At 39.0% G+C, this 16,094-nt stretch overlaps 2 protein-coding genes across 3 annotated transcripts; both read left to right on the top strand.

Moving 5' to 3' along the window:
• Window positions 1-632: 632 nt before the first annotated feature.
• On the top strand, window positions 633-2,656 carry lrrc10 (leucine rich repeat containing 10). Its single transcript, XM_027018376.2, has 2 exons — window positions 633-777; window positions 1,014-2,656. The coding sequence occupies exon 2, from the start codon at window positions 1,038-1,040 to the stop codon at window positions 1,848-1,850; it is 813 nt and encodes a 270-aa protein (XP_026874177.2). The 5' UTR covers window positions 633-777; window positions 1,014-1,037; the 3' UTR covers window positions 1,851-2,656.
• A 406-nt stretch (window positions 2,657-3,062) lies between these two features.
• Window positions 3,063-15,461, top strand: fnbp4 (formin binding protein 4). Of its 2 annotated transcripts, none has more exons than XM_035522768.1 (17): window positions 3,063-3,263; window positions 4,038-4,121; window positions 4,225-4,355; window positions 4,559-4,730; window positions 4,983-5,130; window positions 5,357-5,459; window positions 5,607-5,939; window positions 8,002-8,203; window positions 8,378-8,469; window positions 8,634-8,738; window positions 11,936-12,069; window positions 12,909-13,072; window positions 13,180-13,409; window positions 13,490-13,625; window positions 13,763-13,953; window positions 14,081-14,238; window positions 14,376-15,461. In XM_035522768.1, the coding sequence occupies exons 1-17, from the start codon at window positions 3,143-3,145 to the stop codon at window positions 14,467-14,469; spliced, it is 2,598 nt and encodes an 865-aa protein (XP_035378661.1). In that variant the 5' UTR covers window positions 3,063-3,142; the 3' UTR covers window positions 14,470-15,461. The 2 variants fall into 2 exon arrangements, with proteins under 2 accessions (XP_035378661.1, XP_026874173.1); XM_027018372.2 differs by having other exon boundaries at window positions 13,177-13,409.
• Window positions 15,462-16,094: the final 633 nt, after the last annotated feature.

Genomic DNA, 16,094 nt, shown 5'->3' with positions numbered 1-16,094 from the left:
TGCTTTTACTACAAATTCAAATTTTGATCTTGTGGCCATTGCAATTTTAATTTGCGTCATTCTGGCACATGAAACATATTATTCTATCAAAGATTACAAGTAAATTGTTGCTGAAATGCAAAATCAATATGAATATGAGTGATATTGAGTTGAACATGTATGTAAAATATATATAAATTTCTTTCTGTTCATAGGCAATTACTGTATGAAGAGGATTACTGGGAGCATATTAAGTTTAAATGGGAAAATTTGCTATGACAAAATGACTTTTTTTCTATGGTTTATTAGTTTCCTGGTCTGACCAATAATATTCTGTTGTTCTTGTGAGGTTTTAAGCAACTACTACAAGCCATGTAGGATATAGTTGCATGCCAGAAGATGTTCATTGGGTCTGATAGCTTTCATAAGTGAGATAATAGAATTGTTCCACTTAAGTATTCCTGGTAATATAGTGGGTTAGAGGCTAGATAAAGGCACAAATAGGAGGGACTAAGATAACCCCAACATTCCTTAATCACTGGACACTTCTTTACTTATCACTGCCACTACCCAGCTCCGCCTTCCATAGCCTGGGAAGTCATACAATATGAATGAGGAGGGGCAAGCTGGATATCATCACTGACACTCTTGGGAGTCAGCAGAGCAATGCTCAGAGCAGGGCAGAGGTTTCAGAAGAGTGCAGGAGCACAAAAACATCACTCTCTTCTGGATAAATAAATTACTTGACAGATGGACTTGAATAGGTGTTGATAAAGGATTATGTATTGCAGCTCTTTAGTAAGTAATGTTTATTAGTTTTTCCTGTGACATTGCTTTATTAGCATTTAAAATGTATTACAATCTATATTTAAACTTCCGGCTACGAAAAAAATGTGCATGTGAAACAGACATTCAGGCTTTTGAGTTAATAATGCTTCCCTAATCAAATTAAGTTATTAACTATAGATGAAAAAGGATGATCTATTTCAAATTTCTATTAATAATCTACTTCTATTTTCTGTGTCTTCATGAAGAGATCATGACTTTGGGTTGGAATAATGGGAAATGTTGTTCGGGGAGCTGTGGCCTTCATTCCTTCAGACCGCTGTCAGCGATTCTTGGTGGGGGACTTGAAAGAGATGCCCCTTGATCGTACCTTGGACCTAAGTAGTCGTCAGCTGCGTCATTTTCCGCTTGCAGCTTGCACCTTCAGTGAACTTGTTAAACTCTACCTGAGTGATAATCGCTTGAGCACTCTGCCACCTGAGCTTCACAGGCTGCAAAAGCTCCAACTTCTGGCACTAGACTTCAACTGCTTTGAAGAACTGCCTTCAGTTGTTTGCAGCCTGCGGCAGCTTAACATCCTATACCTTGGGAATAATCGAATTTACAAACTGCCAAAGGAGTTGGCTGAGCTCACTGAACTAAAGTCATTGTGGCTGGAGACCAATTGCTTTACAAAGTTCCCATGTGTAGTATGTAGGCTTCCTAACCTCAAGACCCTTCACCTGGGCTACAATCAGTTTCGCAGTTTGCCTGCTGATCTGGCAAGATTAAATGATTTGCGAAGTGTCTGGCTAGCTGGAAACTTGCTGAATGAATTTCCACTAGTGCTTCTAGAAATGCATTGTTTAGAAGTTATTGATGTAGATAGGAACCACATACGGTATTTTCCAGCACTGAGCCACTTGAAGGGACTTAAGCTGGTTATCTATGATCATAACCCTTGTATTAATGCACCTATGGTAGGAGAGGGTGTGAGACGTGTGGGGCGCTGGGCAGACTGCTCTGATGATGAAGATAATGAAGCTGAAGGTAAGGCAGCTGAAGTATCAATAGAAGTGAGAGAGCAACTCCCAGACAATGAATAACATGAACAATACAAGCAATATAGTATATGCTATGACTTATTGTATATACTATGACAAGCAATACAGCATGTTATAATATGATATGCTTGTAAAAAGACAGGTATGAAAGGGTTTACAAATATGTCCATGTGATATTGAAGAGGATTTCTAGATGCAAGAATATTACTTTTCATGGAAATGTTTATAATGAAATAATGGAAAACTAATGCATTTTAAGACAACTGTTTTCATAATACTGCATTAAGATTTATCAAATCTGAAAATAGACTTTCTATAGCTATGATTTATGCATTGGTTTCAGATATTAACTCAGGCTCTATCTGATATTCTCTTTAAGTTCAAGTTCAAGTTCGGTTTATTCATCACATACATAGTCATACACAGTATAACACGCAGTGAAATGGTGGAGTAGTGAAGTGAATTAATGTATTTTAATTTAATGATTTCTTGTTAATTTCCAACAATATACCTCATCTCCTCACTAATGCATATTTCATGTGGCAGATTTGGGTCTCCATTTTGATGTAAGACCTTTAATAGGTTCTAATCATTATACTAGTTTTTCCCTTGTCGGTGGTGGAGCAGAGGGTTCAGTAGAATATTCTCCACACAAATTGTTAATTACTCTCATATTTGAATGCTGTGTTTCCACTAAACACATGCTAAAGATACAAATTAAGTTACAATGGTGGTAATATTCAAGAAGTGATATCATATGTTTCTATATAATTAATAATGTCAGTAATAATTATTCTGATATTTCACACTTTCAAAGATTTTTGTGCAATAAAAGATCACAAGCTTCAGTATGTCTCAAACTTTTGAGTTCTTGATGATTCTTAAATAGACGAATTCGTATTCATCTGACTACATTAAACTGCATATTACAATCATTTGAATTAATAATTACAATAAACTTTATGATTTTTACATACACGCGGATATAGCCTACCTTGTGGAGTATGTTTAAAAGTACATAAGATGTAGTCTACTGATCGTCTTTCTTGAATGTAATTTTAAAAGAAAATTATAACGTGTGACAAACATTTATGTTTTCTTAGCTCTTCATGGCATTTATACATTTATACATTATACATACTTGCAGTAGAATTAACCAAAACGGTATACCTCAATGACTTGGTGCGTCTTTTGTTCTGAAGGGAGAGCACGACGGCATTGATGATGGCTTCACGTAGTCTAACCGAGTCTCATTTTGTTGCTTGCGGGGCACCATTATCACAATACACAACGCCGTTTCATCCATTAGGAGTTAGCTAGCTAGCTAGCTAGGTATGGGAAAGAAAACCCGCACAGGGACGGGACGACGAACAATTTTACAGCTCTCTCCGCCAGGACCTCGTAGTGGGACAGGAGTAGTAAGAGGAGAGGAGGCTTTAGGTTCTGGGTCCGAGGGTAAGGAAATATATTTCTATTTTATTACTCCGTCGGTTTTGACAGGCCAAGTAATCTTTCGTAGGTGAGCTAGCTGACTAGTTAACGTTAGACCAAGACATGGGTGCGTCTCTTCCTTGTCTAGGCCGAAAAGATTCAAAAGCTGCCCGACACCTTTTCCGCTGGTAATTCGCAAGTAAACGGCGTTAGCCAAGTTAGCTAGCTAGCTAGCTAGCTAATAAATCAAACTGCTAATCTATCTAACTAGCTAGTTAAAATATAAATGAGGCTAACTTTTTAAAACGTATTTACTTAGCCTGCTTGCTAATTGTTGGTATTACTGAGAATTTGTGTTCTTAAACTTCGTTTTGGTTAACTAACTGACCATTTGTTTCGGCCTATATTCAGTAACCTACATCTTAGTGTGTAGCTACATGGTAGCTAGCTGCGGGCAGATGTCTTTGGTAGCGTTAGCAAGCTGGCTAACTCCACCAAAGATATCTGAACCCAAATTGGGTAACTAATAGCTAGCTAGTAGCTAGAAATTATTGTTAGGCTAAACATTATCGGGAAAAATATTGGCTTGCATAGAAATCGCTCTCTAGCTTGTTAACAAAAGCCCAATTTATCTAGCTAACCTAGCTAGTTAACTGATCTTACTTGAGGTACGCATGGCATCGCAGCGCACGAGACAATGAGACGATCTACATTTGTACACTGAACAAATTGCTTTTGGACATTACAAAAACCTCGCTGCTCTGTTTAGCTTTCTAACAGAATATTAATTCCTAACAGAGGAGCCCGAAGGTAATGCTGACGGACAAGGCATCCATAGAGAAGTAAATATCGAAATGAAGACTCCAGCTGTGAAAGCAACACGTGAGTGAAGTGCCTTAGTGCCTACTTAGTTTGTGCTTCAAAGATTCTTTTTTAGATGAGATTCTATTGGTAAGCATGCAAATGCATGGTGCTGGTTTTGCAGAGGGATTATCGTTGCTTGGTGCTTATGAGGACAGTGAGGAAGAAGATGCAACTGAAGCATCCAGTTCCATCATAAAGGGAAAGCACAACCGGTCTGCGGATATTGACAGTACCCTTGCCAGTTTCATGGCTGTGAGTGTATATATATATATATATATTTATTTATTTATTTTTTTGTTTGTGGTGGTGGTTTTCCACGTATTTTAAGTGGAATCTCAGAGAATCTCAATTGTTAATTGTAAAAAAAATATCTTGAAGTCTTTGTCATTGTTTTACCATTAGTATAATGACTTTGCTATGTTTTTCCCCCTTTCTTTAATTTTAACCTGTTGCAGGAAATTGATGCTATTACCACTCAGCCAGCCCAGGCTGATGATGCTACAAGAGTCTCCAGTGCTCCTGTACCTACCCCACCACGTCCCGAGCCCAAGACAGAACAACACACTCATAATCAAAATGGCTCTGCACAAGAGTTTCAGTATAATACGCAGTACTCCCTGGCAGGAGGTGGGTTTTACTGTGTGATCTCAGAATTTCTCTGTCAAGTTTACTGTGCTGTGAAGGCACAGCAGGTTTGTAGTACAATTTGCCTTGATGGTGATCATGCAGTTTATTAGATGCAGTGGTGTATTTAATTTAAAAGAAGTGTTAAACATCTTGTGTTGACACAATGTTGAGCGTTTTTAGTTGCGTAGGAAAGTGTCAATAGTAGTCCAGCTCTTCAAGTAAACTGATGAGTTCCTTTTTGTTTGATTTTAGCTGGGTTAGAGATGGGTGATTGGCAGGAGGTATGGGATGAGAACACCGGCTGCTACTACTATTGGAACACCCAAACTAATGAGGTTGCCTGGGAGCTCCCCCACTACTTGGCAGACCAGATGCAGGGCCTTCAGCAGTACACAGACAAGTGAGCTTTCACAAAGAGTTTAATTCCACATGTTTTAAAGATGTTAGAAGTTTCCAAATATACTTAAATGTACTTGTGATGTTCATTAATATTCCCATGGTGTTTTTCTAAATGGCATTAGGGTGATAAGCACAGATAATGCCAGTTTCATTTTAAATGGTTTTCTCTGCATAAAGGCCTACTGGGAATATTTGACTTGTTACAGCTGAATTTTTATATCCTACAGCTCCTCTGTAAATGGTAATGGTGTGTCACAACAAACAGGAGGTTATCAGGAACAGCAGTCTGCTATGGCTGCCACTGCATCTAAGAAGGAACCCAAAAAGAAGGCATGTTTTTAATGCTTACTTCACCATGACTTCTCTGTATTTTTGGTCAAAATATTTTGTACGCATATACACATTTGTGGTACCTGGGCGATGCGTAAGTCTGTTTTAATTAGTTTAATAATTCCCATGTTTGTGCATTTTCCTCAGGAAGTGATAGAAAGTGTGGTTGCATTAACCAGTGATGAGGAGGAGAGGAGAGGTGTGGCTGCCTCTCTGCTCGCACCCCTCATACCTGCTGAAGTGAAAGAGGCAGAAGAGAAATGGAGGAAAAAGGTTTTGGCGATAGAGGAAAAAACAGAGAATGCTCAGGAGATTGAGGAAGGAGCCCCTTACTCTGTAGGCTCTCCTGTTCTTTGTGAAGAAGAGAGCCCATCTCAAAGTAACCAGCTCAGTAAGAATGATTCTGCAGAAAATTCTGATGGAGAGGAGGAGACAGAGGAGGACACCATGGAATTGGAACTTGCATTAGAGAGAAAAAAGGTATGATGCAAACATTTTTACATTTTCTTTGATGGGTTTATGCTATCAGAATAATTTTTTTTTTCTGTACAGATTTGCACATTTGAAATATTTATGAAACATGGACATATATTTATGAAATGTACATTATAAAGAGTGATGCATCATTTTCCATTGCAGATGCTGATTCGAATACTGAATTTCAAGTATCTTCCAAGTCATATGTCTCCTAGCTTTTTCCATAATTAGTGGACATTTGTCTACATGCCCTATAATTATAATTATTGTGCTTTAGATGGTCGCTGTTAAACTTAGGAATTTTTCATTTTACAATGTCATCAGATATTATACAATATGCTGGAATTAATATTGCTGCTGTTTGATACTACTATAAGCAATTTTCAGCACTTAATCTTGATTCATGTCGTCTTGGCTTTCACAAAGGCATCCAAACCATAATCTTGTTTCTGGGTTTTGGTTTCACAGTTCACAAAGTAGTGTCTCAAAAGTAGGTTCCACTACTTTATATTTTTCCATAATTATTTGCCAGAACAGTTTGCTAAAAAATTTTACCTGTATTTTAGTGAAATGGATCTGGATGTGTTTGAATATAGTGCTGGGTGATTAAATTTGATCACAGTCATGTTTCATTTTATGTCTAACGATTATTATCAATTTTCACTTGATAAGATGTAACATTTCTGCTGTGTGATGGGCTGTTACATTCTATCACACTTCAGAAATAAACATGACAACAGTCAGTCAGTTTTGGCTTATACATCAAAGTAAATGTCTATTTCCTACCAGCAAGCATTGTTTGAGCTATTAGCTCTGAAAATTAGGTGGAACCAGCGAGTGACACGAAGGTGAACTCGCGGTATCTTCCAAATCTGAGGAAATTGTTGACGCACATCAACAGTTATATGGAAGTGTTTTGGATATCTGAAAAGCGATGAAGTGCAGATTAGCACAGACGGTCTGCAAAATATGTTGTTGGTTGGTGCAAACCAAGACAGAAAACCCACAAATATTTTCCAAAGAGAACAGTGTGAGAAAATTCAGCCTGTGTTAGCAGTGCTAGAGGGGCTGTACCAAAACAATAAATTGTGCCCTCTTTTGTGGCCATTACTCCATGTGAAAAGTGAGTAGAAGTGAACAAGGATGTAACAAGCGCAGTAGCATAATGACTGGTTTGCAGTGTTTACATTTTGCACTTTTTACACAGATTTCTATCTATAAAACGTTTCAGATATAAACTAGTACATAATATATATTCACAGTTCTGTGTGTGTGTGTGTGTGTGTGTGTGTGCGTGCGTGCGTGTGCGTGTGTGTGTGTGTGTGTAAGACAGGTCCTTTATTGGCTGTGTAAGCACAGTTGTACAGTTACCCACCTAGAATCTTCCATGTGTGTTTTTATTTTATATATAAAAGTTAAGGCAGATGAAGCATGTTTGCAGCGTTAAACATTTACATTGCAATCTATTTTTTAAAATAAACTATATTCTAAAGTTTAACTAATGAGCATTTTAGTTTTCTTAGGCTTCAGTCATTAGCAAGATACTCTTCAACCTGGCAGTATTATCAAAATATATATTATGATAAGTGTCCATGTTGATTGGGGGGGGGGTTGTGATCATATTTTTGCCATATTGCCCAGCCCTATTCTAAGTATTTCAGAATTATAGATGTTTGTATGCTTACTTATTTATTGTTCTGAAAGTGTAGCTCACTTGGTAAGGCTAAACAGGGCATGTAGGACAAAGTCATAGGTTTGGTTCCAAGAGAGCACACAAATTGTCATTCTAATTAATCTGCAAGTCATTTGGGATAAGAGTATGTGCCAGATGCTGCAAATTTAAGTATGTTGTTTGCTTTCAGGCAGTTTGAAGGAAGTAACTGAAAAATCTTTAGTTGTGAACTGTGTCTTGTTGATATCATGAATTTGATTAACATTGGGTGTTTAGTTGTTTAGGTGTTTAGTAGAAAGTTCCTTAATAAATTGATCTGGAGGGGAAGATTGTTATTGTAAGGAAAAGCTATATAAGTTGTCAGACAATACTCCGTTTCCTTTACCATCCTAGGCTGAGCTTCGCGCCTTGGAGGAAGGTGATGGCAGTGCAGGTGGTTCCAGCCCCTGTTCTGAGGCAAGTCAGGAATGCTCTCGTGGTCTTCTTGTGAAAAAGGCTAAGTGGAAAACTGCTTTCCTTCGTGCTCAAAGCCCCGACTCAAACAGCAGAGGCTCTGACAAGGCAGGATGGGACACACCAGAACTTACAGACCTAGGTACAAACTCCAACCCAAGAAACTATTTGTAATCCAAAATGTAACTATTCTGTAACTTGTACATGATTTTAATCCATTGGCATTTAATTTAACAGCAGCAGCAGCCTGCATTGTTATATGTTTGAATACAAGTTTTTAAAGGTTTTTTTAAAAAATTGTTTTTTTGTTTTCTAGCACATTCCAAAACAGCTGAGAAAGAAGGGGACAAAGAGGACAAGGACAGGACTGTATCCAAAACGCAAGAGGAGGATACAGCAGACCTCAAGGTAATGACTAAATGTTGTAATATAGGGTTGAATAAAGGTAACAACCAGATAATTACAATAAACCTCTGTAGTTAAAGGAAGGAAGGAATGCAGAGGGTAATATTTATAAACTGTACAAGTTAAACGTGCTTCATTCATTTTTGCTTTGCCTACTTGTTTTTCAGTTTCAGATTGGAGAGCTTGCAAATACTTTGACCAGCAAAATGGAGTTCTTGGGAATCAACAAAAAGGCCATCTCTAACTTTCAGCTGCTTTTGCTACAAACGGAGGTAATTAGGCTTTAGCATTAACCTCAGTTCAGCAGGTTTTAATTAGCTTAATTGGCTATATCTTAGGTTTTGTTTAAAATTCAAATTTAGCTTTTTGTTTGTATTACCAAAACAAGTAATGCCCCTGAAATGGAATAATTGTGAAAGTGTGGCATTAAACACAGATTCCCAATTATACTCAGATACAGCGCCAAATAAATTCAGTTTAAATGAAGTGGTACACACAAATGTGCATCTGCAAGGAAGTGTCTTCCATTTGTACACTGGCTAGGTTTGGGCTATAAACTTAATTCCAGAGACAATTTGTTTAAATTATTGCTACAAATGATACGCTGCAAATTCAGTTACGATGTATCCTATATGAGCATTATCAGCGCCTTTCATCTGTTTCATCACATGACTCTTTTTTTCTACTCAAATAATCTGCATCTCAATGGGAGATCAAATGAGAGAATCTTAATTCTGGGGGGAAAAACCCTATGATTAAGTAGCATGTTTTCATTCATGTATAGTTCCCCAGTACTTACTGATTTTAAAGTTTTTAAGAAGACAGACTATCAAACATGAACATTCTGGTACTGCTAATCATCCGTTCAGTAAAACAAAAAACAAAACAAAAAATTTGCATTGTCAGTAAAGGAGTAGCTGTGAAAGCTAGGCCTGTCATATTCTTATCAAGTTCCTTGTTGTCCTTGTTGTTCCTTGTTGTTCCTTGTTGTTCCTCATTGTCGAATCTTTGTCCCCATCTCTGTCATAAAATCTTTGTCCCGCTTGTTGAGGAGATGTGCTTAGAAGCCTGAACAACATTTTATTTTTATCCAGAACAAAGGGAAAAGCTAGTTTTAGATGTTTTTGATCACCTTGAGCTGCACAACTCTTGAATCAAATATTACCACATCTGAATGTGAAGGATAACCCAAGTCATTTTTGTTTCTGCAATTTTTTTGACCATCTTGTTTCAGTGTTATTTTGCTTACTTGACACTGGCCATCCTCATAGATGCAAGCTTTACTTTTTTAAACATGAGATGAGGCTCACCTCCCTATTAAAAAGGTGACGTGAACGCACTATCGGAGGAAAACCATGCCACTCATAGTGAGAAAGCATTCTGCAATATTTAAAAGGAATTCATGGGAAATGGCGAGACACCGTCCCCTAGTTCCAGTATTGGAAATGAAAGCTGCTCCCACAATTCCTCTCCCTACTAGACCTTGGGAGAATGCCTACTGTCATGTTGAAGGACATTCTCCAAAGGGTCATTCTCCAAAGTTGGCACCAGCAGACCCTCAAAACTTCCGTTGTGCATGAGAGAAGGAGTTTACTGAACAGTAGACTTCGGGCAGTGTCATATCTGGTTGAACATTTGTCACAACTGTGCAAACAAGTTATGTAGTTAAATATAAATAAAAGTAATGTTATTAAGTGAAAATGTATATTGTCATGTTAATTGCTAAACACTGGGGCCCCATGGTGGCTTGGTTTGCGACTCAGAGTTAGGGTTTAGGTTCGTGTCCCTATCTGGGTGGAGTTTCCATGTTCTCCCTGTGCCTGTGGGTTTCTTCCTGCAGTACAAAAAAGAAGGTTGGGTAAATTTGGCTTATTTCTAAATTGTGTGTGTGTGAGTGTGTGTGTGTGTGTATGTATATATGTGCGTGCGTGTGTGTGTGAGAGTGTGTGTGTGTGTATGCCTAGTGATGGATGGGGCTCTTTCTTGGGTGTTGTCCTCCTTCCCCTTCTCTGGTCTTGATGCAGTCCCCCATGGATGCTGTGGTTGTGTGTTTGGTTGAGACATCAATGTGTATGATTAGCTGATGTTTTTCAAAGGCTTGTGTTGTCTGATGATATGTGTTGAGTGTGGAGCATCCTTGGGTATTAGAAAGACCTTATACAAGTATAATAATAATAGTAGTAGTAAATAGTAAAATAGTCTTGGCTTGACTAAAGTGCAGTCTTTCAAAACTAAATGCTAAGTAACAAAATTATTCTGACCTGCTGAAGACAATTCATCTCTTCTATAACTTATCCTCAGTATTTTACATTGTGCCCCCTTAGTTGTAGCTCAGTAGGTAGCAGAACAGTATGCTAGATATCATCTAATGGAGTCAGCTCCATAGCTACGGCAACAAGTTGACCTGCCTGCATATTTGCCAGTGGTTAGAGGAGAGAGTATGTTCCATTTTTTTTAAAAACTTGCTGTGTTTGCACCATTTCTTTCGCAAGTAGCCAATTGTATTATGTAAATGTGAAGCGCATACAGAGTTCAGGAGGGTGAGGTGAAGCGAAAGAGAAAAGAATTGAGTGCGTGTTTTGAAACATATTTTACATAAAATATAAGCACCAGTTTAGCCTACATGGTGACTGTTAAATAATGATAGAAATCAAAATGAGTGATAACTGGCCACTCTGTGGGATTATTTTTCACACTGAGTTTGGGATAGAAAAGGGGCGTGGGTCAAATCAGATTTAGTTTTTCTATACATCTGGTCCTTTCTTCGGGTGGAAGGGTATTGAAATAGCCTGCTGTTTCAAGACATGGTGTCCCACAATTTTCCATTCACTCCCTTTTAAACTTCTGTTTTCCTCCGTGAGGGCCATTGTTTTCTGTCTGATGATAGGATGTGCTGGCTCTGTCTGTCTGCCTGTCTGTCTAAAATGTATATAATTTATATTTAGTATTGGCCAGAGTACGTCTGTCGATTTTCTTTTTAAAAAACACTGTAGGTTACCTTTTAAACAAATTTTCTATGCTCGTGTGGTTGGCAACTGGTGCGTTGACACACTTCTGGACAGTTTTTTAACATGAGAGTAGGTAACAGAATTTATTTTTCATTTGCGTGTACCCAATTGTTTGCACCCTACTGAAAATATATTTGAACTAATCATAGATTAGAATGTTTGTATTAAGGGAATGGTTAAATAAAGTCACAGCCATATAAAAACAGGCAAATTGCAGTGGCATGTGACAGAAAGCAATAGAATTAATTTTGTCACAAATTTAAATGATCATAGTTATCATAATTTATTGTCCCAAGCCTAACAAATGCACCGCCTGACAGCCCAGCCCACTCTCTGAAGAAAGGGGGTGGGGTATGGAATGTGTTGGGCCCTATGGATATGATTCCTAGCTCATGATTCTTGGACTTGTGAGGCTATGTGTGATGTAAACGCTGACTATCCATGTCTTTTCTCATCTGCAGACGCGGATAGCAGATTGGCGTGAGGGTGCTCTGAATGGAAATTATCTCCGCCGCAGGTTGCAGGAAGCTGCTGAGCACATAAAACATTATGAACTTAACGCCACTCCCAAGGGCTGGTCCTGCCACTGGGACAGGTACGCGCTCCTTACCTTTCACATCTTTATCACTCCACTCCCTCCCTAGAAACTTACTCCCATCTCACTCGTGTGACGATTGACCACATTGCCTCTGCTACATGTCAAGTACCTGACTGGTTCAAGTAGTATTGGGAAATGACAACAAGCAAGGAGAAAGACACAAAGTTGTGGTGTAAGGGAGCATCTGTAAAGAGCCAGCCTGACAGCAACAGAGCCCCCAAGGGATGAGCCCAGTCACCCCCAAATCAGACAGAAGGGTTCACTAGCTCTTAGGAAGGTGCTTGCGCGTGCAAGAGCTTTGAACTTTACAGGACTGGCCCAAAATGATGGGAGAATGAGTGACACAGAGTGACTACATGGAAGCAGCGTGTCACACAAGCATCAGTTAAAGCGAAGACGGTGCCTTGCCCTTGGAGCCTGAAGGTCAGACCAATCTATTTTGTTTACTGTTTTGCTTTCCATGCACCATTTGGTGATTGCATAAATGCTCTTTCTTTTACCCTATGCTGAAGATGTCTACTTAAAGGCATCTCGGGTGGGTTTTTTTCTGTGTGAGTATTGCCATAACTGTTGTTTAATAAACTTTTCAGGATTTGCTTTATTTATTTATTTTTTGTTTGTTTGTTTGTTTTTGAGACAAGGTGGGTTCTCCGCCAGTTGCCCCCTTCCAATCTGGCTCTTCTCCTGGGCTTCAAGCAAAGTCCAGCTCAACATTTCCTCAATTGGGAACTAGAGACCCCCTGCTCCCCTTAAGTCTCCATGGGTCTCATGATCTTGGACTTAGGTTAGAAACCAGGTGGTAAGACGGTGCTGTGTGTTTGTTTCTCCACCTCTAGAGATCACAGGCGGTACTTTTACGTGAATGACCGGACCAGTGCCTCCCAGTGGGAGTTTCCAGTAGTGGGGGAAGAGGAAGAGGATGCAAAGTGTCCCCAACCCTCTACAGCTGGGCAGGAAAATGCAGGTCAACTGCCTTCTGACACTTCCAGTGGTCTTGTAGGTAGGTAACTGTTGCAGTTGCTGAGTGTTTTATAGAGTATTCTGGATATGGTGCACTTAATATTAAATTATAGTGAAACACATCTCAAACAAAGTTTGTCTCAGCAGGTACATCCTTTGGAGAAACCCAGTCCTACTGGTCTGTCCCTTCTCAACCCCCGCTTCCTCCAGAAACTCCCCCTCCTCCCCCCACAGAGCAGCCCCCTCCACCACCACCTCCTCCAGAATCACCTCCTCCACCCCCTCCCCCACCCCTCAGCGATGATGGGGAGATCGAGGAAGTAGAGATGGAGGATGAGGATGCTGAGCCACCTGCTCCAGGAACAGAAGAATTCAAGGTGTGATTTTATTTTTCTTGTGAGTTATATTTCTTTTACATTGCACTGTGCCTGTAAGTTTACATGTTTGCCTTTCCCAGGCCAGTGAAACAGCCATACCCCAGGGAGCCACGGCCAAAGCTCAGAAGCGGAAAGCTTCAGGTGCAGTGCAGCTAAACAAGGCCATCACAATTGGGAGCAGTCCCATACTATACAGCCAGCCAACTGCCACTGCAGGTGACACATGGAGCCAGCACTGATGTGCCTCACCAATATAAGAATTACATTTTTCTTGATTATTTAGTTGCTGCAGACATTGTCTGACTGAACTAATCAGGAGTCATGATAAATGCATGTTTTCCATGTGTCCACAGCCCCTTTGTTGGCTGGAAATGCATATTGGGGAATGCCTGCAGCTGTTACACCACCTCTGCAGTCAGAGACTTTGGCTCCACCAGTGCCAGCTCCACCCTCGCAACCTCCACCACCAGCACCTCAACCACCAAATGATCCAGCATGTGGGAAAATGCCTATGGACAAAACTAAGAAGCTAAAGAAGGATAAGGTGGTTACTGGGTTTATGCCTGTCTTTATTGATTTGTTTCTTGCTATTATACTTTGTTTTTACTTGTTGAGCTCATAACTAGAAGAGATACTGTTGTCATTGAATAGCTCATTAAATGTGCTTTCAGATGAAAAAGAGCAAAACAAAGATGCCATCTTTAGTAAAGAAATGGCAGAGTATCCAGAGAGAGCTAGATGAAGAGGAGAAATCAAGTTCTAGTGATGAAGATCGAGATCAACTGAACAACAGGCGCATAGAAGAGTGGAAACAGCAGCAGCTTGTGTCGTAAGTCCATTGAAGAACAGAGAGCTTTGATCCTGTTTTTTCTTGTTTATTATGTGTGTAAATATGTGTGTTTACTGTTGACAAAATATTAAGATATTGCAACTTGCAGTGGTAAAGCTATTAATTTCTGTTTGTAGTGGGAAGGCGGTGAAGAATGCTAACTTTGAGGCTTTGCCTGAAGACTGGAGAGAAAGGCTGCTGAAGAAGAGGAAGATGATGCAGAGTTCATAGTACCTGTCATGATTAACCTCACATTCAAATTCGGAGTGGACTCTTTTCTCATCATGGTCCGATAGGCTAAATTAGATCAAACTGAACTGAATGTTTTTTTAGTGTGTTTGTGTGTGTGTGTGTGCACACGTGTGTATGAATGTGTTATATACTGTAAAATTATACCAACCACACACTTTCCTCAAACCCATTTGTAAAACTTACTTACATTTTCTGTACAAAGATATTTAAAAAGGTATCCTTCTGGTTATTGGTTTTTGTAAATTAGCCCAAGTGTAAATATATTGCATTTTTGTTTACTTCCTTTACATGAATCAAAAATGTCTAAAATAGTTTTTATTTCATTATGGATTGACTTTGAGCCTAATGCCATTTTTGATGTTCCTTTTGGCATTCATTGTGTAAGCATCTTGAAATTTGAGTGCAGGATAATGTACTGTGGAAATTAAAGAATTTTCCCAAAATGGATGGATGTACATCAGACACTTTGATGCCTGGGACAAGCATCCACAAAAATCTAGACCCATCTTCGCCCAAGTGAAGGAATAATGAGCCACTGGAGAATGGAGTTTTCCCACATCACTTTTCACCTCAAATTTGATGCAAACTTATAGAAATTGAAAACACATTATGTGTTTAGCAGATATTTAGGTTCCTGGTGATAAAATTGTATAACAGTTCTTAGTGTAGCCTCCTGGATGTGAGTCAGTAGCTAAAATGAGCCATGCAAGATGGAGTCATTGCACTCTGAATTTTTAATAAGTGGATTAACAATATTTAATCATCTCCAGTGAATTGGAATTAAGAAAAAAACACCTATTCAGAAGTGCCAACTCTTTCAGTTCTCCCAAACACTTCTGAACATTTTTTTAATGCAGTGTGTCTTATCCATGTCTAACTGGAGTGTTCTGTATAGCTGTGTTCTTCTACGTGGATGGGGGTTAGTGAATTTTTTTATGTTGTAAATAATGAATAAAATTTTTTCACCTGTTGCAGATGTTAATTTCTAGACATTTGTAGACAAAGAGCCAATATTTCTGTTAAACTATGTACTGGCAAACGTTTGAAAGTAGCCAACAAACTACCTTGGTTTAATGTTAGGAGGAAACATTTATGGCCTTTTGGTTTATATTTAAAGGAGGCTTTAAGATAATGATTACGTACTGAATAAGACCACTTTTGTGTAGAAGATTGAGAAAGTAAGTAAATAATTGTTTTACAAGAAGTTAATGGTGTGATGTAGTGTTAAGTGTTCGTGGTTTGAGGCCTGAATCTAATTTTCCTGCTTAGTAGCATAAATCGCCTTTATGGTCACGTTTAGATAAGCTTGAATTCACCAGTATGCGTTGTATAAAATTGTACAGTGATTGTGTTGCTATGCTTGATATGCCGGTAGGGTTGAGGTCGATTAAGTCTCCTGGAGCATTGAAAACTTGCTATTCCCGAGCCTTGCAGCGAAGGTGCATCCATTGTGAACTTGTGCATTATTAGATAAATAAATACTTTATTTGTCTCCATGGGGAAATTGGTTTGCAGCACACACAACGTATGTCATCACAAATTAACAGGACGTTTCCACGTAATGTGAATAAACTGTCTGCAGCAGCCAGACAGTGGGTGTCATG

The sequence above is a fragment of the Electrophorus electricus genome, chromosome 2 (genome assembly GCF_013358815.1).
Source record: "Electrophorus electricus isolate fEleEle1 chromosome 2, fEleEle1.pri, whole genome shotgun sequence".
Taxonomy (NCBI): Eukaryota; Metazoa; Chordata; class Actinopteri; order Gymnotiformes; family Gymnotidae; genus Electrophorus; species Electrophorus electricus.
This window is presented reverse-complemented; position numbering and strand designations above follow the sequence as displayed.